The sequence below is a fragment of the Tilletiaria anomala genome (genome assembly GCF_000711695.1).
Source record: "Tilletiaria anomala UBC 951 chromosome Unknown K437scaffold_12, whole genome shotgun sequence".
NCBI lineage: Eukaryota > Fungi > Basidiomycota > Exobasidiomycetes > Georgefischeriales > Tilletiariaceae > Tilletiaria > Tilletiaria anomala.
In genome coordinates this window covers 112,311-133,351 of record NW_013547010.1, presented here as the reverse complement: position 1 = coordinate 133,351, position 21,041 = coordinate 112,311, and the positions used below count along the sequence as shown (strand labels likewise).

The 21,041-nt window shown below is 57.3% G+C and overlaps 7 protein-coding genes across 7 annotated transcripts; 3 read left to right on the top strand and 4 right to left on the bottom strand.

Annotated features, from left to right (window-relative positions):
- Positions 1-34: 34 nt before the first annotated feature.
- Positions 35-3,603, top strand: K437DRAFT_254443 (uncharacterized protein). Its single transcript, XM_013389645.1, has 2 exons — positions 35-1,175; positions 1,265-3,603. Exons 1-2 carry the CDS (start codon positions 275-277, stop codon positions 3,535-3,537), a joined length of 3,174 nt encoding a protein of 1,057 aa, XP_013245099.1. The 5' UTR covers positions 35-274; the 3' UTR covers positions 3,538-3,603.
- Positions 3,534-5,077, bottom strand: K437DRAFT_254442 (uncharacterized protein). Its single transcript, XM_013389644.1, has one exon. It carries the CDS (start codon positions 4,798-4,800, stop codon positions 3,619-3,621), a length of 1,182 nt encoding a protein of 393 aa, XP_013245098.1. The 5' UTR covers positions 4,801-5,077; the 3' UTR covers positions 3,534-3,618.
- A 213-nt stretch (positions 5,078-5,290) lies between these two features.
- Positions 5,291-7,043, bottom strand: K437DRAFT_254441 (ATPase, V1 complex, subunit C; the record flags this gene model as incomplete). Its single annotated transcript, XM_013389643.1, has 4 exons — positions 5,291-5,663; positions 5,742-5,879; positions 5,951-6,400; positions 6,489-7,043. 4 exons carry the CDS (start codon positions 7,038-7,040, stop codon positions 5,463-5,465), a joined length of 1,341 nt encoding a protein of 446 aa, XP_013245097.1. The 3' UTR covers positions 5,291-5,462.
- A 210-nt stretch (positions 7,044-7,253) lies between these two features.
- Positions 7,254-10,087, top strand: K437DRAFT_254440 (uncharacterized protein). The gene has a single exon (XM_013389642.1). It carries the CDS (start codon positions 7,386-7,388, stop codon positions 10,071-10,073), a length of 2,688 nt encoding a protein of 895 aa, XP_013245096.1. The 5' UTR covers positions 7,254-7,385; the 3' UTR covers positions 10,074-10,087.
- On the bottom strand, positions 9,768-13,840 carry K437DRAFT_254438 (uncharacterized protein). Its single transcript, XM_013389641.1, has 2 exons — positions 11,556-13,840; positions 9,768-11,442 (listed from the first exon to the last, which is right to left on the bottom strand). Exons 1-2 carry the CDS (start codon positions 13,373-13,375, stop codon positions 10,206-10,208), a joined length of 3,057 nt encoding a protein of 1,018 aa, XP_013245095.1. The 5' UTR covers positions 13,376-13,840; the 3' UTR covers positions 9,768-10,205.
- A 692-nt stretch (positions 13,841-14,532) lies between these two features.
- Positions 14,533-15,161, bottom strand: K437DRAFT_25429 (uncharacterized protein). The gene has a single exon (XM_013389600.1). It carries the CDS (start codon positions 14,940-14,942, stop codon positions 14,580-14,582), a length of 363 nt encoding a protein of 120 aa, XP_013245054.1. The 5' UTR covers positions 14,943-15,161; the 3' UTR covers positions 14,533-14,579.
- A 2,354-nt stretch (positions 15,162-17,515) lies between these two features.
- Positions 17,516-21,033, top strand: K437DRAFT_272629 (nuclear pore protein 84/107). The gene is made up of 7 exons (XM_013389640.1): positions 17,516-19,088; positions 19,174-19,714; positions 19,805-19,970; positions 20,106-20,292; positions 20,379-20,512; positions 20,604-20,709; positions 20,792-21,033. The coding sequence occupies exons 1-7, from the start codon at positions 17,599-17,601 to the stop codon at positions 20,988-20,990; spliced, it is 2,823 nt and encodes a 940-aa protein (XP_013245094.1). The 5' UTR covers positions 17,516-17,598; the 3' UTR covers positions 20,991-21,033.
- Positions 21,034-21,041: the final 8 nt, after the last annotated feature.

The window sequence follows — 21,041 nt, the reverse complement described above, 5'->3', positions numbered from 1 at the left end:
AATTGGATCATGTTGTTGAAGTAGGTGCACAAGCTTCAGGTCCAAGTTTCGAGCTCTGACACCCACAATATGGCAAAGCTGCAGCTTAGCACCCGCTCGCATTGTCGCCCTCAATTGGACCTCGAAGCGCTTAGAGGCCGCTACCGAGACCGTAAGGAGCCGTGTCTCTTCTACTGTCCATCAACGCGTCGGAACATCTTCTAGCACCATCGAGGTGCCTCCTGCAACCAGAGCCCCATGAGAATCAAAGCAGGCATGGCTTGAATGAGGCAAAATGGAGGCCACAGAGATGTGCGGTCAGCCTGAACAGGGAAAACTGGCAGATCTGCCGCACGAGCTGCTCGTGATGATCTGCCAGCTGGCCTATCTCGATGCCATCCCCAAGACGTCCTTTCGCACGCTCGACCCGCATTCGCTGCCGTCTTCCTACCCAGATGGAAGATCTACGTCCTCTCCTCATCTGATTGTACAACGGACGCTCTACTCACTCTGTCTGGTCAACAAGTCGTTCTACCATGCAGCTCGGCCGTTACTCTTTCGAAAAATCCGGATCACGCTACCCTACTCGTTCCTCCTCCTCCTGCGCACACTCGGCGCGAGTCATCTCGCCAGCGCATACGAGACGTTCAGCAGCACCGGCGATGTTAACCTCGACCCGACCGACCCAGCAAGTTTCGTCAACATGGTCGCCGCCGTAGGCTTCGCCCATGCGACCGGCGGCAAACTGGTTGTCAGTGTGCCGAGCACCCGGACAGCTAGCCCGTACCGTGGGAGAACCAATAGCGGTTCGCTATGGAATCGATCATTGAGCAAAGAATCGGTTTCCTCTCTGTCAGCCCCCGTACGGCCAGTAGCTGTGTCACCCGCCCGCGAGGGTCACGATACCATGAGCAGCAAAGGAAAAGGTCGCGCACCATCCGGGCTGGCTCAGCAGAGCCATCGTGCGAAGTTCCTCACGGACGAGGACGGAGAGGTTGAGCTGGTCTGGGCAGAAGAAGACCTGCTCAGCGAAACAGCGAGTAGCGCAAGCAGTGAAGACGAAATTGAGGAAGAAGAAGACGATAGTCCTGACATGAACCGTCAGAGAGATATGGATGAAATCTTCAGACCTCCCCGAAGGCGACAAATTCAGCGATATCACGTCACACTCAGCCAAGATGCTGTGCTTACCGCAGGTGCGTCCACGTTCTGCTGTGCCAACTGTGCCCAAGCACAGACCTGCTCACATGCTCGTTATGCCACACTTCACCCTCATGTTCTGCAGTGCACAAATGGGTCCGTATCCTCGACTTTTCCACGTACCGCACCCAAGGTCTGCGGCGCACAATCGGCGAAGGCCATGATGCGCGTTTCGTCACGCCCGCGCGCCTGCTGGCGCTCATTACCGCGTGCTCAGATGGCCTGGTCGCGTTTGGCGCCAGCGAAACCATGGACAGCGCATTGAGCAAGGACGTGCTCGAAGCTTTGCTATTTCGCGGTGGGCAGCAAGAAGGTGGTAGCGCCAGCGGGGCTCCACCTGATGATTTCAACACGCGTGGAAGACGGACCGGCTGCGAGAGCAATAGGTTGCGAAGCAGCGGCGCAGGCGGGATGGGCTCACGCGCACTGCGCGGCGTCAGTATCGAGCGTAAGCGAAGGGACGATGCAGGGGACGGCGATGCGACAAATCACGTTGGGGCGGCTGAAGGTTTGCCAAAGAAAAAGATGCTGCAGAGCTTGGATCTATGCAACTGCGTCAGCAGCAAGTTCCAGGATGGTCTTTCCGGATTTGTGGAGGAGCACTTGAAGAAGTTTAGTGGTCGCTTGACGCACACGCTTGACGAGGAGGACGGCGATCATGATGCAGGAGAAAGTAGCGACGATGATGACGAGCACCGAGGGAGAGGGAGAGGGAGAGGAAGGGACAGGGACAGGGATGCGCGAAGCTCGGCTAGCAGACCAGCAGCAGATGGAAATGCAACGTCCACAGCAGGAGGGGCCATCGGTGCCAGTCGCTCGATATGTCGTAGTACGTCTCGCGCCCGCAGCGCTTCGCACAACCGAGATCGGGGCTCGCTTGACGCCAACGCGCAGCCATCTCGCCATCCAGCGCGGGCGACGCATTTCCCCTCGGTACTACGCCTAGGCTTGTCCGGCGTGACGTTTACTCCTGACATTCTGCATCCTTTCGTCCTCGCCTTTCCGCGTCTCACGCATCTCGATCTCTCGCGTACCAAGATAGACTCGAGCCTCTTGCACGCGCTCGCGAAACAGGGCCCCGAGTCCGGCTTGGCGCTTCAGAGCCTCAGCTTGGCTCACTGCCGACGCATCACGAGCGAGAGTATTGTTGAGCTGCTCGTCGAGAGCCCCGTCGCGTGGAACCTGACCGAGCTAAGCCTGGAATGCAGCATCATGTTCCCGAGCCCTCTGACCAGCGACGACTTGACGCACATCATCAGACGTGCGCCTGCTTTCCGCTCAGGCTGTATGCGCTATCTGGACATTGGAGGGTGCCCTGTGACCGACGAACATCTCCAGGCGGATTTCGCGCCTCAGCCCTCGCTGCTCGATCTCGGCCTTGGTAACAACCCGCAGCTCTCGCTCCCTGCCATCGGCAATTTTCTCAAAGAGAAAGCGCCAAACGTGCAAATCATGGATTTGGCCGACAGCTGCCAGATGGTCAATGGATCGCAACTGGGCGCCGGCCCCGGTGGCTTAGCGATCAGCGCGTCAGCCCTTAACAAGCACGTCTTGTCCCCATGCACCGAGAGCCCGCCTGTGCCTTTGGCAATGCAGCTTGCCTTGATGGGCTTCAATAACAGCGCGGGCATCACCAAGGAAGAGGCAGCAAGTTTCAAGCTTCCTCAGCCCGCGACGAATCTACGCGTCATCGGGCTTAGCGACTTGACCTTAAACAGCGTTAGTGATGGCATCGGCAGCTGGAGAGTCGTCCGTGGAGCTGGTCGGCGAGGATGGGTCGTCGATACGACCGCAGGACCGAATCCGCAGGCCAAAGATGAGGATTCAATGGCAGATGTGATAGCGCAAGATCTTTCACAACATCAAAATGGTAGGGGCCGTCGTCTGGCAAGCAACACATTCTCGGCCGTGCGGCGCGCCACGTCCATCGGCGGCTCTCACCACTCGCTCTCACCTGTCCGGAGCCAGTCGCATTCCCAACCTCGCTTCAGTCCATCGCCTCTTCGCAGCGCAAGCCACAGCAGAGCACTGGCGCAACAGCAGCAGCACGCCCTCGCAGCTGCCAATGATATGACACGCTCAGGCCCGCTCGGCGGCGCAATGGATCGGATGCTGCTAGAAGACGATGAGCAGCTGCAGGATGCGCAGTCGGCAGCGCCGCTTACGCCGCGCGACGAGGTCGTGCGCGGCTTGCCCGAAGACCATCCGCGCGTGCAGGCGCTGCGATCGCTCGTCGCTGCAAACGGCCATGTGCCTGGCAGCATCGGCTGGCACTCCAAGAAGATGGAGGTGTTGCTCGGGTTTGGCATGTTAGGCCGAGAGACGGGCAGCTATGCACACGTCGCGTATCAAGTGTGAGGATGATAGGGTGTGACAAGTCTTATGCTACAATGTGCCATGTCGTGTCTTGCTTGCTTCGCTGTTATTATACAAAACGCATCATATTGAGCGCATCATCTGCGTGCTCCAAGTCGCCGCTTCCGCTTCTCGCTTGTTTGCTTCAAGTGCGAAAACGTCTGCACTCTCGCTTGCATTCTGCAGTTGCATATCCGTCGCTTTAGTCCTCTCTCTGGCAGCCTGCAACTCCGTCTCAATGTCTTTCAGTGAATATAGCGCGGCGTTAAGCTCGCTGCGCTTCTTGCTGCATGTGATCTCGCGCAGCGATGCGAGTCGTTTGTGTGCGAGGCGATAGATCTGAGCTTCGAGTGAAGGATTGAGTGCATACGCAAATTGCAACGGCTCGTAGGTGACTGTTGATGCAGGCTGTACCGGGGGGCCTGATGGAGTGCAAGAAACTGATGAGGCTCCAATTGAAGTACCGGAGGGGACTGATGGTTGATGTTCTCCACTCGTCGCCTCGTGGATTGGAATCGTCGCAGAAAGGCGCCTTGCAACGGCTGGGCGCACCGGAGGGGCACCCGGAGGCAGTTTGGAAGGCGAGTCGGACGGCTCCATCATTGACAAGTTGTGACTAGGTAGAGCTGCTGGCCTAGCTTCGCCAAATGGGCTGCCCATAGCGGGCGGGTCTGACGCGGTATCAAAAGTGGCAGCTGACACCGACCCTGTTCTTGCCCTTAGTCCTGCTGGAACAGTAGGGGAGCGAGGTTCCTCGTATTTGCGAGCGAGGCTGCGAGCAGGGGGTTCTTCCATGCCGCCATAACCAGCAGATCCTGGTGTAGAAGATCCGCTTCGCCAGCCTCCTGAAAAGCCGCCACCTCTTCCAGGCCCGCCACCGCCGAATCCCCCACGTCCACCCCTAGTTCCTGCTGGTGAACCCCAGTTTCCGCGCATCGCTGGCCCGTGGAAGCTCGATCTGGGTCCAGTAGGGATGGAAAGTCCTGAGTTGCCGCTGGGTGTTGCGTAAGGATTGTCCGGTTGAAGAGGCTGCTGCACCGCGCTATCGTACGACTGGCGAGGGCGGTGCGGCCAAGCTGGAGAAGCGGCACTGCTGTCCAATCGTGGCCGCTTATTCCGATCATCAAATGCGCCGCGCTCGTTTAATAGCCTGCTGTGCGCCTCTTGAAAGCCTGACGAGTAGCCTCGATCCCGATCACCTTCTCGATCGCTGTCTCGTTCTCGCGCCCGATCACCCCATCCGCCACTGGAGCCCCACTTGCGCATCCCTCGCGGCCCTTCAATCATCCCTGGTTCCCCTTCAGCCTCTCCTTCTTCCCTGTCGCTGTCGAGGGCTGCTGGTACCGCGACTGGGGCAGGCCGAACACGCGAAACAAGGGGCGTGTGGTTAGCACCTGTCGCTGACGCCGGTCCATCTCGGCTGCCCCGGCCACCCCACCTGGCGCCGCCGCGAAACCCGCCCCGCCCGCGGTATTCAGACATTTCGATAACTGTTGAGATGACTGAATGGCGTGCTTCTGCTCGGGGTGAGCAGGTGACGACGGCAGCCTCGATTCATTGATCATGGCCTCAAGAAGAAGGGTTTGGTGGCCAATAGGCATGCCTAAAGGCAAGATGTCGATACTCGAGAGCAACAGGCCAGCAAGCGCGGAACGCGGAACTGAACAAGGGAAGTTGGGTGCTGGTTCTCCATCCTAGGACCCAAACATGTAACAATACTTGCGCTAAGCTGAGCGACCAGCCCAAGAAAGCGCTAAAGCTGAACAACGATATTTATACCAGAGTGCGTGACTTACACGAATATCGAATGTGATGCCCGGTAGCTCGGTGCAGTGTGAAGTCCTTTGAAAACAGCGTCCACCGAACGCCTCGGTCCTCCCCTTCCAGCGTTTCTCGTCAAACGCTTGTGCCGCCAGGCGCACATGCATTCAAATGTCAATCTGCATTGCTTCCATCAACACAAACGGCGTCCACTCCTCCTCTAGCAGCTGTGCATACTCTCCAGGCGTCTCAACATGTGGCCCTGCATTTCTGCCGCTGCCGTAGTTCAATCCCTTGCGCTCGGTCAGGAAGTGGCCGTACTGCTTTGAGAGTTCCTGAAGCAGCTGTTTTGTGCGTTTCCGATTCGGCTGAAGCGACACCAGAAACAGTAAGGGGTTTAGAGATATGGTCTACACAGGGTAGAGTCATCAGGAGCAGGGATTCACCTTCATGGCTACTGCAAAATAATCGGCTGGCAGACCGTATCGCAGGACGCTCTCGACAAATGCCCGCACTACCTTGAGATGCATAAGTGTTTGATAGGCCTCTGAAAAGTTGGTGCGTGATAAGTGGAGAAGCTCGGTCTGAAGCAAAGTGGTGAGCATGGGGGATCATTAGTTCAAAGTGCATTCATCTGAGCCTACCACCCACTCACCCAAAGCTCCTTTTCGCTCGTTCCTGCCTCTTCCAGCTCTTGTTTGTGCCGCTGGACCAGCTGGTCATCCCAGATGAATTCTCGTACGACGAATTTGTTCTCCCTGCACTTTTGCAAGTACTCCTCCTTAACCTTTTTGAAGAGCGTGACATTGAACAGCGCAAATTCTTCATCGCGCGCAATCTCCTTCGATGACCGCGGCACGACCATCTGCGTCAAGCGCTCGTACCGCGAGAGCCAGTCCTTAATGTTGTTCTTAGGCACTGCCACGAGCAGGGTCTCGAGGTACTCGGAAGCGGGATCGGCAAAGTCGGATCGCGAGACAACGTCAGCCAGGGAGCGGACGGACAGATTACCCTTCTTCTTTCTCTGCAGGGCTTGAAGTTGCGATTTGGCCATGTTATATGCGTTCAGCTTCTGCTTCATCACGTTGTCGATCGAATTCATTTCCTTTAAGAAGAATGAGAGGCGGTGAAATTGTAAGCGAGACAATGGCTATGCGAAACGAACCCCGGCCAGAGCTACGCGAGAGCCGCACCTTGACAAGGCTGTCAACAACGTCGCTCAATGCGCGCTCTCCCACCCGGTATTTTCCTGCGTTCCAGCTCCAATTCCCGAGGACATACTGGCCAACGCTGGCTTCATTGACGAGCACGTGCTGCCGTAGCTGCTCCTCGTCGTTATTCAACAGGGCCCTGAGCGAGTCGACGACCTTGTTAGTGATGGAGGTGAACAAGGTATCGTGCTTGGGCAGCTCCTCGGACAGCGCAATGAGGGAAGCAAGGGTCCCCGTCTTGAAAGGCGGTAGAGCTACCTGACCGATGCTGGAGCAGAGCGCTGATGATGAGGGCGATTGAAAAGCGCTGCCCGAGGAGCCAACGCCGAGAGCCGTGGCCAAGCTGGAGAATTGAATATGTGGATCATGGTTCTCGAGCGGCACCGCGACGAGCCAGTATGCTGATTCGGCCGGCATCTTGAAATTCACTACTGAAGATCCCACGCAGTCGCTCGGGCGTCGCTCGAATGCCTTGCTCGTCGTGCAGTACTCAGTGCCCAATCCCGGGTCGAACTGCCCTGATGCGATCTGCATCCGAGATGCGGTAGCTGTAGCATGTACGAAGGCGTGTTACTCTCCTATTCGTGGCGGGCTGCATTGGATGGCGGCTCGAGGGCGAGAGGAGGAGTTTTGGTTCGAGAGGGAGTGAACTAGGTCATATATGATCTACTCATGCTTGGAAGCCATTAAGTCAGGTGTCTATGTCCATTTGACTCTCCATCGGCGGCCTTCACATACGAAAGTATACGACAACAACCTTGCCTTCCTTTCGGAGCTTGACAGCGCGCATCGCAACCACCCGCTGTTGCGCTACGCAGTGAAAATAAAGGCAGAAGTCGGCCTCCAGCTTTTGCTGTGCTTGCTTGGCCTCGAATCAGGATGTCGGCGCCTCCTTCTCAGCCACCGCTGCCCCAGGGTTGGACGCAGCATGTGGGCCCACAAGGACAGATCTACTACTGGCACAAAGAGACGAAGACCAGCACATATAAGCGTCCCGGGGCGCCTCCGCCCGCATCAGAAAATCAAGCAATAGTGCCTCGCGCAACGCCTGCTATCCTATCTGCAGCGACTGCAACGACTCCCCCAACTGGGGTCATCTACATCGGCCCACCCCCCGGCTTTCATGCTGGAAATGGTGTCGTCAGAGTGCCAGCATCAAATCAAGCACATCTTCAGGCACAAGCTGGACCGTCTCAAAAAAAGGAAAAGCCGAAACACAAGGCTGGAATCCCCGGGGCGGAAGGCTGGCTGCGCATCACAACAAATCTCGGTAACGTGTTCTACACGCACATCGCATCTAAGCACAGCGAATGGACTGTGCCTGCGGATATCAAAGATGCTGTACGGTCTTTGGAGAGGAGTGAGAGGGAAGCGCGGGCTGCAAGTGAAAAGCAAGCGAGAGAAGAGGCGGAGCGGCAAGCGAAAGATGTAAGGGACAAGCAGCGAGAGGAGACGAAGAGGAGCAAGGAAGATGCAGAACTTCAAGCAAAAGAGGAGGCAGAACGAATAGAGCGCGAGTACCGCGAGGCTGTCAAAAAGGAAATGCTAGCCGCTGCGGAGCAAAGTGCATCCGAAAGAAAACGGAATCGAGAGGATCGCGCGGCTGACGATGACGCAGGCAGCCCAGATGGCAAAAAGCCGCGTATTCAGGGGGGTGATGAGATGGACGAGGATGAAGATGAGGATAGAGAGGAAGACGAAGAGGCTTGGCAGCGACGGATTGCAGCAGAGATGGCAGCAGAGATTACATTCGGCACAGCGCTTCCCAAGTCGGAAGCAGCAGCCCCGTCAAATTCGAAATCGGTAGCACCACAGTCGCCCCCCGACGAAGGGTCCACCCTCACCAAGCCCTCTGCACTCACACTCCTCAACTCCCTGTTGACGTCTTCGAATGGATCAACAGCAGAAGTCGATCCCATGGCTCCATTTGAGCTTGAGCTGCCCAAATTCAGCGCACATCCTGATTACGCCGTCATCTCAAGGAGTCTGCCTGAGGGAGAGAGGGAAGACGCTTTCAATGAATGGTGCAAACACAGGATCAAAGAGAAAAGGGCGGAGCGGGCAGCCACCAAGGCGAGCGCCAGTGTGGTCAAGCACAGCGCTGCACCGCTAGCAGCTCCTGAGGCCTCAAGCGCCACCTCAGCGGAACAAACTTCATCCGAGGCCCGGCCCTCCCTCGACGCCAAATCTGCGTACGAGCAGCTTCTCACATCCGAAGTAACGTCGACGCGTACAAAATGGGAAGCCTTTCGCAAGTCCTTCAAGAAGGACCGCCGTTTCTTTGCTTTCGGCAGAGATGACCGTGAGCGTGAAAAGATATTCAAGACGCATCTGCGAGAATTAGGAGAGGTCAAGCGGCGGAAAGCCGAGCAAGCAGATCGCGACTTTGTCTGCCTTTTAGGGGAGAAGGTGGACAGCAAGCTAAAGGAAAATGCTTCTGCGATTCTTCAGGAGGCGACTGATAAAAAGATGAAGACGGACGCAGCAAGCGAGTGGTGGAGCAAGGGAAAAAAGACACCCGGGTTGGATACCGACCCGCGGTACGATGCTGTTGGAAGCAGCAGTCGCCGCGCCGAGCTCTGGCGTCTCTGGCTGCTAGGCGAAGCTCCAGTCGATGCCTCTGCTTCACCCGCACCTGATGAAGCTAATAGCAACGGTGTCGGCGGCTCTGCATCGGCCGCCACTGCGACTACCACCGCCGCCGCCGTAACGTCTTCCAAAGCGAAGGACACATCGCAGGCCCTGAAAGAGCGAGAAGAAAAGGTTCGCGCTGAAAAAGCAAAGCTGGCATCACAAGCGAAGCGTGCACTTAGCTCTGCGGCCCGGGAAGAGTCGCTCATGCACTTCAACCAGCTTCTCATCGACGTTGTTCGAAATCCTCTCGCCGACTTTCGCTCGACACTGCCGAGATTGCACGAGGACGCGCGATTTGAAGCGCCAGGACTTAGCGGTATGCGAGAGAAAGAGCAGCTGTTCGAGCGTCACATCACGTCTCTAGCGGAAAAGCGGAGACAGAGCGTGTACAAGGTCTTTGAAAAGGCTGCGCCTACCTTGGACGTCGGGCCCGTCGAGGCGATCCCGCTCGTCCTCAACGATTCGGAGACGGAAAGGCTCAATCTTCTAGACTTTGTTCAAGGCGAGGCCGAGCGATACTCTCGACGGCCTGTCGACGCGCGAGATGCGATGGAAGACGAATTTGAGATGTGGAAGAGCAAACGCGAGAAAGACGCCCGATCTGCATTCAACGAGATGCTGCGCGAGAACACCTTTGTCGAATTCTGGGGGCGACTGCGCCAGGCCAAGAACGCACAAGAGGCCACCGATGTCGGTCACAAGGCTGAAGCCGATGCTGCTGCGGTCGCAGGCGGCGATGAGGATGAGGAGTTGGAGAAGGACGTGATCGACATGGTGGCCAGTTTCGACCTCGATGAGGTCCATGCTGTCCTGAAGGGCGATGCGCGGTACAAAGCCTTCGCACACAAGCCAGAGCAGCGTGAGGAGTGGATCAGGGAGCATCTCTCAAATCTCCGCGCGGCCAAGCAGACAGTGCATCAGAAGAATCTGTAAAGTTCGCAGCAATACCAGAAAATATTCTGAAATGCAAGGGTGTACGTTGTGAGCAGTAGCGCTGCATATTACATGCGATGCGCGATGAGATGTGTCTAATGAGTAGGTTTGCTGTGTGATTCTGTGCTTGCCTCAAAGCCACGCGGATGGGATTGTGCACATGCACTCTGCCCATCGCTGGATGCGCCCCTCTTCTTCAGGTGCAACCACGGGGAGGAGCGTGCTACCTCCGTGCTCGGGTCGCCGTGGGTTACGCAATGCGTTCAAATCGCGTTGCCACGGGTAGGACGAGGATGAGCCGGCTGCAGCCAGCGCCGCGGCCATTACGGTCGGCGACGGGAGTCTCGAACCAGATATTGAGAAGGCAGACGAGAGATCCCTTGTCATGTCCTGCTCCTCTGCCGCGCCGAGAGCCAGCCGGAGGCGTTCCTCCTCTTCGTCGACAAGGTCCATGAATTCTTCCGGTCTGGCGCTAGCGCCAAGTCGAAACTCTCCCGCCATGGCCGCGAGACGCTCCTCGGCGTCACACCAGAACAGCGACCAGTTGAGCTGTGGTGCCGGGTCGCGCAGGCGGTCCGCGGCGCTGCGCACATCCATCTTAACGAAGCCGTTGCTGCGCTCGTAGTACCATCTGTTGACCGGGTTGTTCGCGCGGCTCTTCCACACGAGGTCGCGGCCCGCGCCAAACCCCCCTTTGCCGCCATTGTCGTTGAGCGCGTCGAGCAGACCGAGGCCGTGAACCTCGTCGCGCAAGGCTCCCCATAGGAAATCGACGGCACCGCTGCCCTGTAGCTGTGGCAGCATTGCGAACTTGTCCAGGTACGCAATTGGCTCCGCGGTAGTGGGGTCGTCGGATGGCGCGTATTCCTTCGTCACGATCGCCGCGCCCTCGTAGTCGCCGGTGATGATGACGAAATCGAGTGAGCGCCGCACGCGCTCGACGTACTTCTCGCGATGGAGTCGCCGACCAAAAGACGCCTCGAGCAGCGCGGTCATCTTGTCCCAGTTAATGCGATCAAACTCGTACAGCACTCTGACCGACAGGCCGGAGCGGATGATTGTTGGCGTGTGCTTAACGTCCTGGCGCCCAGCGAGCAGGCGATGCGGCAAGCTAGGCGAGTGCGCTGCCTTATTGGTGATCAGGTTAGCGATCAGCGAGCGCGGCGAGCGGTGCGAGACGACGATGGCGGACGAGGTCTTGGGGATGTACGACAAGCACGCATGTGCGGTGGACAGATTCGACAGCGCCGTAGGATGCGTCTTGCCCCATGTGAATGACTGTCGGATCTGCTTGTACTCAGATGCCAAGTTGATCGACAGATGCGGGCTGCCGCCACGCGCATGTGACGGAATGCCGCCTTCGCGATTACTGGGTGTCGCACATGTTCAAGCAGCAGCAAACACAGTCGCAAGTCACGTTCAGAACATATGCGTCAGGCGTTTAAGAGGTGGAGGCCCTGCTACCGTCAACTGGAGACTCACATGACCATAAGTCTGACCGGCGTCAGATCCACATCCTTCGCCACCTCTCCTCTCTGGCCGGACCTGGCACCTTCAAGACTCATCTCCCGCGCAAGGTTAACGAGCAGGTCGTCCGCGGAGACAGTGACAGTGCGCACCACTCCATTCTCAAGGTCCTCGTACAGAGCCAAGGGAGCAAGGACGGGGATCTGGTCTGCGACGAGTGCGCTTTTCAGCCCACGCAGACCGTCATCGGCGACGAGTGGGCTACGCTCTGCGATCTCCTTGTCTAGCGGGGCATTGTCGTTTCCGTTTCCGGTGCCGGTGCTGGCGCTCGTCGCGGCGAGGCCAGCAACAGCGTCGAGCGCGGCGCGAGAAGCTTGCGCGGCGTGCGCGTCGACACGCATCATAGCAAATGGGAACGGACGCGCTTGTGCGCCGTGTGCACAGAGCAGCTCGGCGATCGCGTGTGTCTGCGCGACCATGCGGCACCGTAGCGACTCGTGGCTGTGCATCGCGTGCTGGTTCTGCTGTTGCTTAGGCTGTGTTAGTGGAGAGGAAATGCTGTGATTGTTTGTAGACGACGACGCTGGCGGGGCAGATGGCGCCTGCTGCTGCTGTTCGCCAAGCACATGTGCGGCTTTCCGAGTGCGCTGCGCTGAGGCCCACTGCCTGAACTCCTCTTCCTCCCTCAGCTCCCTGCTGTCGACGACGAGCCTGCCGCGCTGATCGAAACGTTGTACGCTCACCTCGGGGTTGTGCAGCCGCTGATAGGTGTCAGACCGAAGGAGAGGTGCCTGGCGCGGGGTATCGTGCATACCGGGCGCCTGCGACATGAGCCGCTGCGATCGCAACGAACGCCTCTTGCGCTCGAGCGCCATTGGGCGCCAGTCTTCGTTATCAACGACAATGATGCTGATGAGTCCAAGGCGTTTCAGGTAGACCATTCCCTCCGCGATGGAGGAGAGCTGACGCGAGGTAAAAGGCCCTTGGATCTTGACGAGCGCGACATGATCCTGTGAGTGCGGGGCGGCATCTGGCGAGGGGACGGGGACCTCCTGACGCTGTTGCTGCTGCGGCTGCTGATCTTGTCGTAGATGTGGATCGTTCGAGCCAGTAGTGATTTTAGCACGCACGCCAGATGCGTCCAACTGCCGTTGAACAGAGCGTACATCACTTCCTTGCAGCCGATGCGTACCATCCTCGGGGTCGCCTTCATGGACAGTAACTTGCTCAGCATCGGCCACCTCTTTCCCCGTGCCCTTTCCCTGAGTGGTCTCTAGATTCTGAGGCTGCATGCCGCGTAGCACAGACGAAGAGGAACCACTGCCGCTGCCGCTGAGAGCAAAAGGGCGCGCCGCGCGCTGCCGCTGCTCCAGGAAGCTCCATGCACTGCTGCTCCCGCGCCCGCTGCCTGCCCTAGCCTTGGGCTTGGCCTTGCCAGCTTTAGCGGCGTCGCCCGGCCGGCTTGTGTGCACACCCAAGAGTGCTTCTCTTTCGCTCGCGCATTGCGGGGCCGGCGATGGGGACTGTCGCTCGGTAAGCAGTAGCTGTGCCGTCTGGGAGAAGGGGACATGCGGCTTCAGGCCATTTGCTGCGGAGCCTGCACGAGAAGCTATCGGAGCGTGATCATTGCGGCTGTTGCTGATGCTGCTGTCTGCGTGAGCATCGGCGATAGGGGCCAGCGCATTGGGAGAAGAGGAGGAGGAGGAAGGCAGCGCTCCGGACTGCGACTTTGGCCCAAAGGTGTTGAGGTAGACTCTGCTATCCCTGAGCGAGGGTTGCGCGTGCAAGATCTCGAGGATGAGATTCTGCACACGCCGCGATGCATTGTTGGGCATTTTTGTGAAAGAGAGTGTTACAGTGGCCAACCGAAGGGGGGGCGGTGTCACCGGTTGAGCATGACAGGCAGGCAGCAGAAGACAGAGGGGTTAACGTAAGTGCCGTAGGGAACGTGACGGACGTGTTTGAAGCCGCGTACCAGCCCCACAGCGAGCATCCGATGGGTTGCAAGGAGAGCACAAAAGTGATGTGAGTCACAGCATGTTAGTATGCAGTATGAACATGGTGACGGTGAAGGAGGGATGTTGGTGATTAGGAACCCATTACAAGACAAGGTCTTCCCTCCATATATCTGTGTATGACTCCGCTCTCTGCGTTCCGCCCAGCAGCCACATATCAATCCAACATCTGATCTGATGAGGACAGCGATAAAGGGGACGCAGCCAAGCACACACGCAAGCAGCGCCAGAGCAACGCAGGATGCGAGCGAGAGATGTGAGGAAGCAAGCCCCCGCCCCCCTTCCCAGCTTGGTGGGGCTGTCTGCACAATCTGCAGGCTGCAGGTTCAGACAGCCCGAGATGCTGTAGGCTCCCCCAGGAAGTGCGGTCATTCTCCCGTCCAATCAACGTTGCCTCCGCTGCTTCGTAATTGCACCGATTATGTAGCACCGCGAACTTGTGACAGTCTCAACTTCTTCCACGCTCACCCTGGGAGAAAGTCCGGCTCGTATCCAGCAACGCGACCTTGCGTCTTGGAGCAGCAGCAGCGCCACTCGCCATCATCATCGCGTCCATCTCTTTTGCCAGCGGGATCCCTTCCAGTCGGGCCTGCAGCGCGATCGCCCTTGCCAAGTCCTTGCGGCTGCCTTGCCAATGTTGCTCTTGCTCTTGCGGGATAGGCAGGCCAGAGCCCGAATATGGCGAAACTGATGAGCACGGGAGCCGTGTTGGCTCTGCGCGGTGAGCGTACGCTACAATATGCGCTTGTCCCAGCAGACAGCGAGAATTGCAAGACATGGTGGCCCTTCGAATGGCGATTCCGGCAGTGTAGTCAAGCTCCATGTGCCATTGAGAAAACAGCGGGGGAAGTATAACATTCAACATGAATCATCATCACTGCTCCGTACATGCGCTTTTATATCCGTTCGACGTTCAGCATACACGTCGTGATAGGTCCGCTAGGACATGTAACCAACACACTTGTTACATGAGGTACAGCCCATGCGAAGCTTCGAGTGTTCCAAGACGAACAGGGTCCATGGGTTATTTCTCGTGAATGAGCTGATCGCAGCACCATCTAAATAGAGTGTCTGAACGAGTGTGAGGGTGTGGCAAGCAGAGAGTAGGCGAGGAGGGTTCCTTCCATATTGGCCAAACAACGCGCGAAGTCCCGTAACTCTGCGCGAGGCATAATAATAATGCATAGAACCAGCAATGCGGCTTCAATGGAAGGCGAGTCTTCAAGATGGATCCGTTCTGCGCGGTACCCTCCCTGTCTCGTCGGGGACACCTTGTCTTGAATGGTCCTTCACCCGAACCCATAGGGTGTGTGCGCTCATGCAGGCTGGGTCGGGTCAAAGGCGCGCATTCAATCTGTCGATTGAATGCCACACAGAGTGAATGCATGATAAAGTGTAGGCGGTAGTAGCTGGATATGGCTATGGTCGACGCACAACACGCAGTCGCCCGCTCACAACAACGCTTGAACGCTTGAGAGCTTGAACCGTGGCCCTCGTATCGCGCTCGCTGCCTCTTCTTATGCGAAACAAAAATCAAAGGTAATACGCGGCGGCCTCCGTGGACAAAGAGGAGAGACGTTGGGGAGGGTGCATAGGAGGGCTCCAGCCAAAAGTGTAATTATATAAAGCATATGGCATTGTAGTAGCGAAGCGCATGGAGCGACACCTTGTCTTTTGACCGGCTGCTTTGTGCAACGTGTGCCAGAGCTCGCTGCTGCTGCTCCCTCCCATAGCCGCTGCACATGGGCCCTTGAGGGCGTACCGCCCCGGGGTGCCTAAGGAGGAAGGGGGGATCAGCTTATGCCAGCCACGCTGGGACCCTTCTCAGGGCTGGCCCCTTTCTGAAGTGCGTGCTGCACCTGCCCTGTTACACTGTTTAAGAGGACCAGAGCAGCTCCTCGATCGCACGGTCGCATGGCGCACACGACCCGGGGAGAGCCAACGTGCCCCTGCCCGCTTGGCACGTCGAGCTCGAACAATCAATTCACTTGCGCGGTTGAGAGAGTCATCATGAGAGACAGCTTCTACGGCTGAATGACAAGCAAAGCCGGTATGCGTTGGTGTCACATCGGTCGCATGCTGCAAGATTTCGAAACAGAAGCAACATTCGCGTTGCAATTGGGACTGTACAAATTTCGTGCGTTGCAACTCAGCTGTTGACGACGACGACGCCGTTGAGGCGAACTCTGTCTGCTCATGTAGCTGCTACACGGGCCCGCGAGGAGCACGACGGCGATGGTAATCTCGACAGGCTGCCACGAGCGGCCAATGGGTGTGGTCGTGCCGAATGCCTCAAGCGAGTTCTTGTCCATCATAGGCGGCAACGGTGCCGAGACTGGCCCCAGGCACACATCGTTGACGCGTTTGCTGATGATTTGGTTGCTCCGCGTGCGTAAATGCGACCACCGCGCCCTTGGTGCTTGAGGAGTCCATCAACTTTTGGTGCCCGACGTAGTTGTTGATCGACGCGTTAATGATGATCGCGCTGCTGCGCGCCATGTGCTGCATAATATCCTTGGTTAGTGCGACCAGCACGATGTTCGTGTCGACTGTCTGCGTAAACCCGAAGGAAGGCAGATCCACCATATCCTCCACCTCACGCTGGAACACGGCGTTGTTGAAGAGGATATGGACGCGGACACCGAACGCTGTCACCGTTTTGGACGAGAGAGACCGCGCAGATTTCTCGCCATCCCGCCAAGTCTTGGGGGTATCAGGAGCACATCCTAGCGTCCAGCCTGCTTGATGAAATGCGCCTTTTCTTGGGAAATGTCTTCTTCGCGCTCCGGAACTTAGCGCAACACAATCGCGGAGAAGCCCTCAATGACAACGAGGATGGCCGTTTGTGAGGCGTAAATGAGGCAAGAGAAAGTAAAACTCGGTGCCAGCATTCATTTCTCCGGGTCTGAATCCCTACGTAGCTGCCTGGAGCTCACACTTCGACCGAGACCCCTATCGCCACCCGTGATTTTCTCATGCGTGCCGTGCAGCTAGTTTGCCGCCTTGTACTTTTCGACGACGCCCTTCTGCTTGAGATTCCACTCTGCCGGCAGATACACATTCTTTTTAAGCAAAGAAATGCCGAATGATGCCAGTGGTCAGTGCATGCTCTGCTCTTCCGCGCTACATCATGCGCGCTGTGCACACCTCTTGTTCAAAAGGCATGTCCTGCAATACGCCCGGATGAATTGTCGCGCGCTTGCTTCTGGACGGAACGTAGTCCTTCTGATACTGTTTTGCTGAGCGATCTTCTGCTGCGCCTTGCAAGGTCAACATTATTGTTTCGTTGAGAATCAGACACGGACGTGAAGAAATCAAGAATGACGGAAAGCTGCGATGTTGCTTTATTACTAGGGAAAGGGTAACTGGCGACGCGGGAGCTCAACGTGGTAAATACTCGTACTTTGCGCAAATACATAGTGAGGAGTGGTCCCATAGAGCAGTTGCTCGTCAGTCTACATCTGGTGCAGCCTGTTTGACGCAAAGCATTGATCCAGAGCAAGGGATGTGCGGGGTGTGCGTCAATGTCCATAGGGGGCCGAGTGCACGGTGCATCGTCATTGTCAGCCTGTCCGCCATCAGCTGCTGATTTGCGTCGATGCAGTACATCGCAGACCATGCCGTCGTTTACTCCCCTCCGATGGTGTCTGATTCGGCCAAGGTCAAACAGGGAAGGGGACCCTGAGTTGGATGTCCGTCGAGGTTGTACATGGGCCTGGGAGGGGGACCACATGCTCCGGATGGACTCTGTTGGCTGCGGTGTGTGATTTTGTGTGACGGAGAGCAACGGGTTGCGGGGCATTCGGTGCAACCAGCGAGCGCGGATGAATTAGAATGCGCGAATCGCGGTGCATTTCTCGGCCGAGAGCAACCTTGAATGTCTGTAGGATCATCATAAAGAGAAACGAGTCTGGCTATGCTCCCGATGAGAGACTTGCTTCTTGCCGCATATGCATGCGTATGGCAGACCTGCCAATCAGACGCCCTTCTCGTAAAGAAGCCCCGCCGGTCATCAAGGACAAGGTATCAGTGTGCTCGAAGCCATGGCCAAAGCAGATGGCGGCCGGAGCAGCGAGCCAAGCGGTAGCGGCGGCAGCAGCGGCGGCCCGTCCTCGTTTGCAGCATTTGCGGCAATCCTGCAAAATGCACAACACGCCGATGTGCCAACGCGTCTCGACGTGCACAGCGGCCAGGGTACGGCCTTCCAGTTTGCACAGGTCTGCTTAGCGCGCGCAGAAGAGGCGCGCCTGTCGATCGGCTCGGCAGGAGGCCGAGGTGGGAATGGTGGAACAGGGTCATCATTGATTGTCGTGCAAAATGAAGACGAGGTGGAATGGGATCAGGATGGTGACGCGCTTGGCTGGGAGATGGAAGCGCGCACCTGGCTCTTGATTGGCCTACTCAGCGCTGAGCGCTACCATCAACGGAAGTACCAGCCCCAGCAGCAACGAAATACACGACCATCTCTCTCCAAGGGCATTACCCACGATGAGGAGCCGGAAACAGCAGCGATGTCTTTCTCCTCAAATCCATACGACCCGCCCATCTCGCGCGCACAGACATTCATCGCATCCCCATCCACACAATTATCCGAGCTGAACGTGATCCGCGAGTGGCTGCAGGCGCATGTGCTGCCCGTACGCCATCCCATCGAGGTGCGACAGGGCTACTGGACATTCACCAAGCACAAACTTAGGAATGCGCAGCGCACGGGCGCGATGGGCCTTCAACCTGGCGTAGAGCGAAACGCAGCCGGTATATCCCTTGACCCAGACTTTCCCAATCGCGCGAGCAGCGCCCCCTCCGGGAGCGCCAACACCAGCACCACCTTGACCTCACTGTCCTTCGAAGACGCCACTTATGAAACCGCATCCTGGCGCTTCCTATTTGAACTTGCGCGCCACGGGCGTCTAGATCTGTGCTTTGACATGGCACGCCAGATGAATGCGCATTGGAAAGCAGCAAGCTTGCGCGGAGGCTTGCTCTACTCTGATCCAGCGTTACTGGGCACAGGGATGGACGAGGATGACGCCTACCAAGACGGAGACACGGCAGGCTTAGTGGGCCTGGAGAAGCGAGCGATGGGAAATCGCAACCGTGCCCTCTGGAAGGCCGTCTGTCGGCGGATCGCTTCCGGCGTGGCGAGTGCGCATGGAAGCGCAGGCGCAGGTGCCGGCGTCGGCGCAGATGCAGACGCGTACGAGCGTGCATTGTACGGCAGCCTCGGCGGTGACCTGCGCTCTGTGCTCGCTGTCTCACACAGCTGGGAGGAGCAGCTGTGGGCGTACGTGAACGCTTCTTTTGAAGCGAAACTCGACCGCCTTCTCACTTCCCCTGTATCTGGCTCTGATGCTTCAGCTGGGGCGAACCCGGAAGAGGCTGCGCAAGATAACTGGTGGTACGCCAAAGAGGGTTGCACAACTGGGCGGGAGATGATAGGCATCGATGGCGACAGCAGCATAGATGAGTCGGTGAAGATGTCCCTCAAAGCAATTTTCGATCGACTAGAGCAGACGCAGACCGATGGCATTTAGTGAGCTGTGCTCCAGCAGCTCTCTCTTTGTGGAGACCACTGACTGAGACTTCCTTCACGAATTTTCACTCATGTTACTCCACAGCGCACAAGCGAACGACCCTTTTCGAACGTTCCAACGCTACCTGATCCTCAACACGACCGACTCGCTGCTCGCGCAAGTAGACGAGCGCCTGCGCCTCATGCGTACGACCCTCACGCGCGCGCAGTACGCGCGATTCGTCCGCTTCTTTGCGCACTACATCCTCTTCGCCAGGCTCATTCGCACCGATGCAGATGCGGACGGCCAGGCGGGGCAGCCGCCCGAAGCAGGCACCGACTCGGAGGCGGCGCGCAAGGAAGGCAGCAACAGCAGCAGCGCTGAGCTGGCCGCGAACGCCATCCTGCGTCTGTACGTCGAGCTGCTCGAAGAAGCAGGGCAAGACGACGATCTGATTGCTCTGTACGCATCGAGCCTCGACTCGCAAAATGCAGTCGATTCATACGCGCAGTACCTCAAGTCCATCGATGTCAACACTGACATCGGCACGAGGAGGAGCGCGCTGCTTCGCGCCAAGGATCATGATCTTGACCTACCAGCCGTTGCGCGACGCACAGTAGCACTGGTCTTTGACGACTCGATTCCTGTGAGTGCTCGAGACGTATGCTGTGGCCCCGCCCGGGGCCAACCATGTTGGTGGCGCCGTGTTAACCGATCCGTTTCTCGCTCCACGAAGATGGTTCCAAGCTTACTTGAAGAGATGGGTCACATCAGCAGCTTTGAGCTTGGCCTCAGCCCTGTCGAAGAGCGGTTAATCAAAGCGGTCGACTGGCTCGGCTTTGATGCCGCCACGTACGAAGACTACATTGTTGAGAGCAATGCGCTCATGCGCCTGTTCTTGTGTGAGTCTTTCTCCAAGTGGTTTCGCGGGTTCGCCCCCTTTTTCTCCGCCTTATCTTGGCTCTTGCTGACCACCCATCGTGCGCTTCATCTCCCTGCTCGGCCCTTTGCAATTTTCGGCTGTCGTTGATGCGTAGCATCTGGGCGTCTGCACGCAGCGCGCACGCTCCTCTTCAGCCTTTCACAAGAGATTGTCGGCATGGCCGCAGGCTTTAACTTGCCAGGAGAGCAAAGCACCGAGCATCTGCAATGGCATAGCTTCTTTGACGCGTTGAACCAGCATGACCGCTTTGTGCAGATTTGGAGCGAGAGAAAGAACGAAACGTGAGTCACGCGCTTAAACTCTTGCCAGTCCTCATTCGATTTGTGGCATCTAGTACATGTGCTAATCATGCCGCATCGCCCATCAGGTCCACAACTCGTACCGAAAAGGCAAAGTGGGACAAAGCTGTTGCGCACGCTTGCGGGGAGGCCTACCGATCCGCTATGCAAGTGTTCGAGCAAGATTGGCTCAAGCTGGACATCGTGCCCGAGACTGCCGCAGGTGAGATTCGTATACAAGTGACCGCACTGTCCCTCGTACCACAAGCAGATAGGGTGACCATTGCCACGATTTTTGTGCATTTCCTCTCCAGATGAAGAGCGCCTCGAGCAGCTCGCACGGATGCGCAAGATCTACATACCGGACCTTATCTTTCGCTTGCACAACATGTTCTTTGATACCAGCGAACTTCTTCGCGAGTGAGTGTGCTTAAACGGTTTGGTAGAATCGGCATCGACTGACAATTGCTGCTCGCACCTTTGTTCGGTTGGTCTCCCACAGCAATCTTGCCTCAGCCCTACAACTGGCCAACGTAGTAGCCGACGAGCGTATGAAACTATATCTCGAGTTCATCTGGCCGAAGGAGAACAAGCTCAAAGAGTATTTGACTCTCGTCAGGGAGGCGTCGCTTGCCCAGCTCGAAGACAGCAGTATGGATGGAAATGTCTTCAAGGCGGTTGAGCGTGCACCCAAGCTGTAATTAGAGCAAGCCTCTCAAATGCGTGAGATCTATTTCAGAGATGGATCGAGC

Bases quoted from the DNA above. Each gene is read 5' to 3' on its own strand.
- K437DRAFT_25429 (XM_013389600.1), bottom strand. From the start codon at position 14,942: ATGCATTCACTCTGTGTGGCATTCAATCGACAGATTGAATGCGCGCCT.
- K437DRAFT_254438 (XM_013389641.1), bottom strand. From the start codon at position 13,375: ATGCCCAACAATGCATCGCGGCGTGTGCAGAATCTCATCCTCGAGATC. The intron at 11,443-11,555 runs GTGAGTCTCCAG...TGCGACACCCAG, and splicing joins CCGGTCAGACTTATGGTCAT to TAATCGCGAAGGCGGCATTC.
- K437DRAFT_254440 (XM_013389642.1), top strand. From the start codon at position 7,386: ATGTCGGCGCCTCCTTCTCAGCCACCGCTGCCCCAGGGTTGGACGCAG.
- K437DRAFT_272629 (XM_013389640.1), top strand. From the start codon at position 17,599: ATGGCCAAAGCAGATGGCGGCCGGAGCAGCGAGCCAAGCGGTAGCGGC. The intron at 19,971-20,105 runs GTGAGTCTTTCT...GTTGATGCGTAG, and splicing joins GCTCATGCGCCTGTTCTTGT to CATCTGGGCGTCTGCACGCA. The intron at 20,710-20,791 runs GTGAGTGTGCTT...GGTCTCCCACAG, and splicing joins ACCAGCGAACTTCTTCGCGA to CAATCTTGCCTCAGCCCTAC.
- K437DRAFT_254443 (XM_013389645.1), top strand. From the start codon at position 275: ATGGAGGCCACAGAGATGTGCGGTCAGCCTGAACAGGGAAAACTGGCA. The intron at 1,176-1,264 runs GTGCGTCCACGT...CATGTTCTGCAG, and splicing joins AGATGCTGTGCTTACCGCAG to TGCACAAATGGGTCCGTATC.
- K437DRAFT_254442 (XM_013389644.1), bottom strand. From the start codon at position 4,800: ATGCGCAAGTGGGGCTCCAGTGGCGGATGGGGTGATCGGGCGCGAGAA.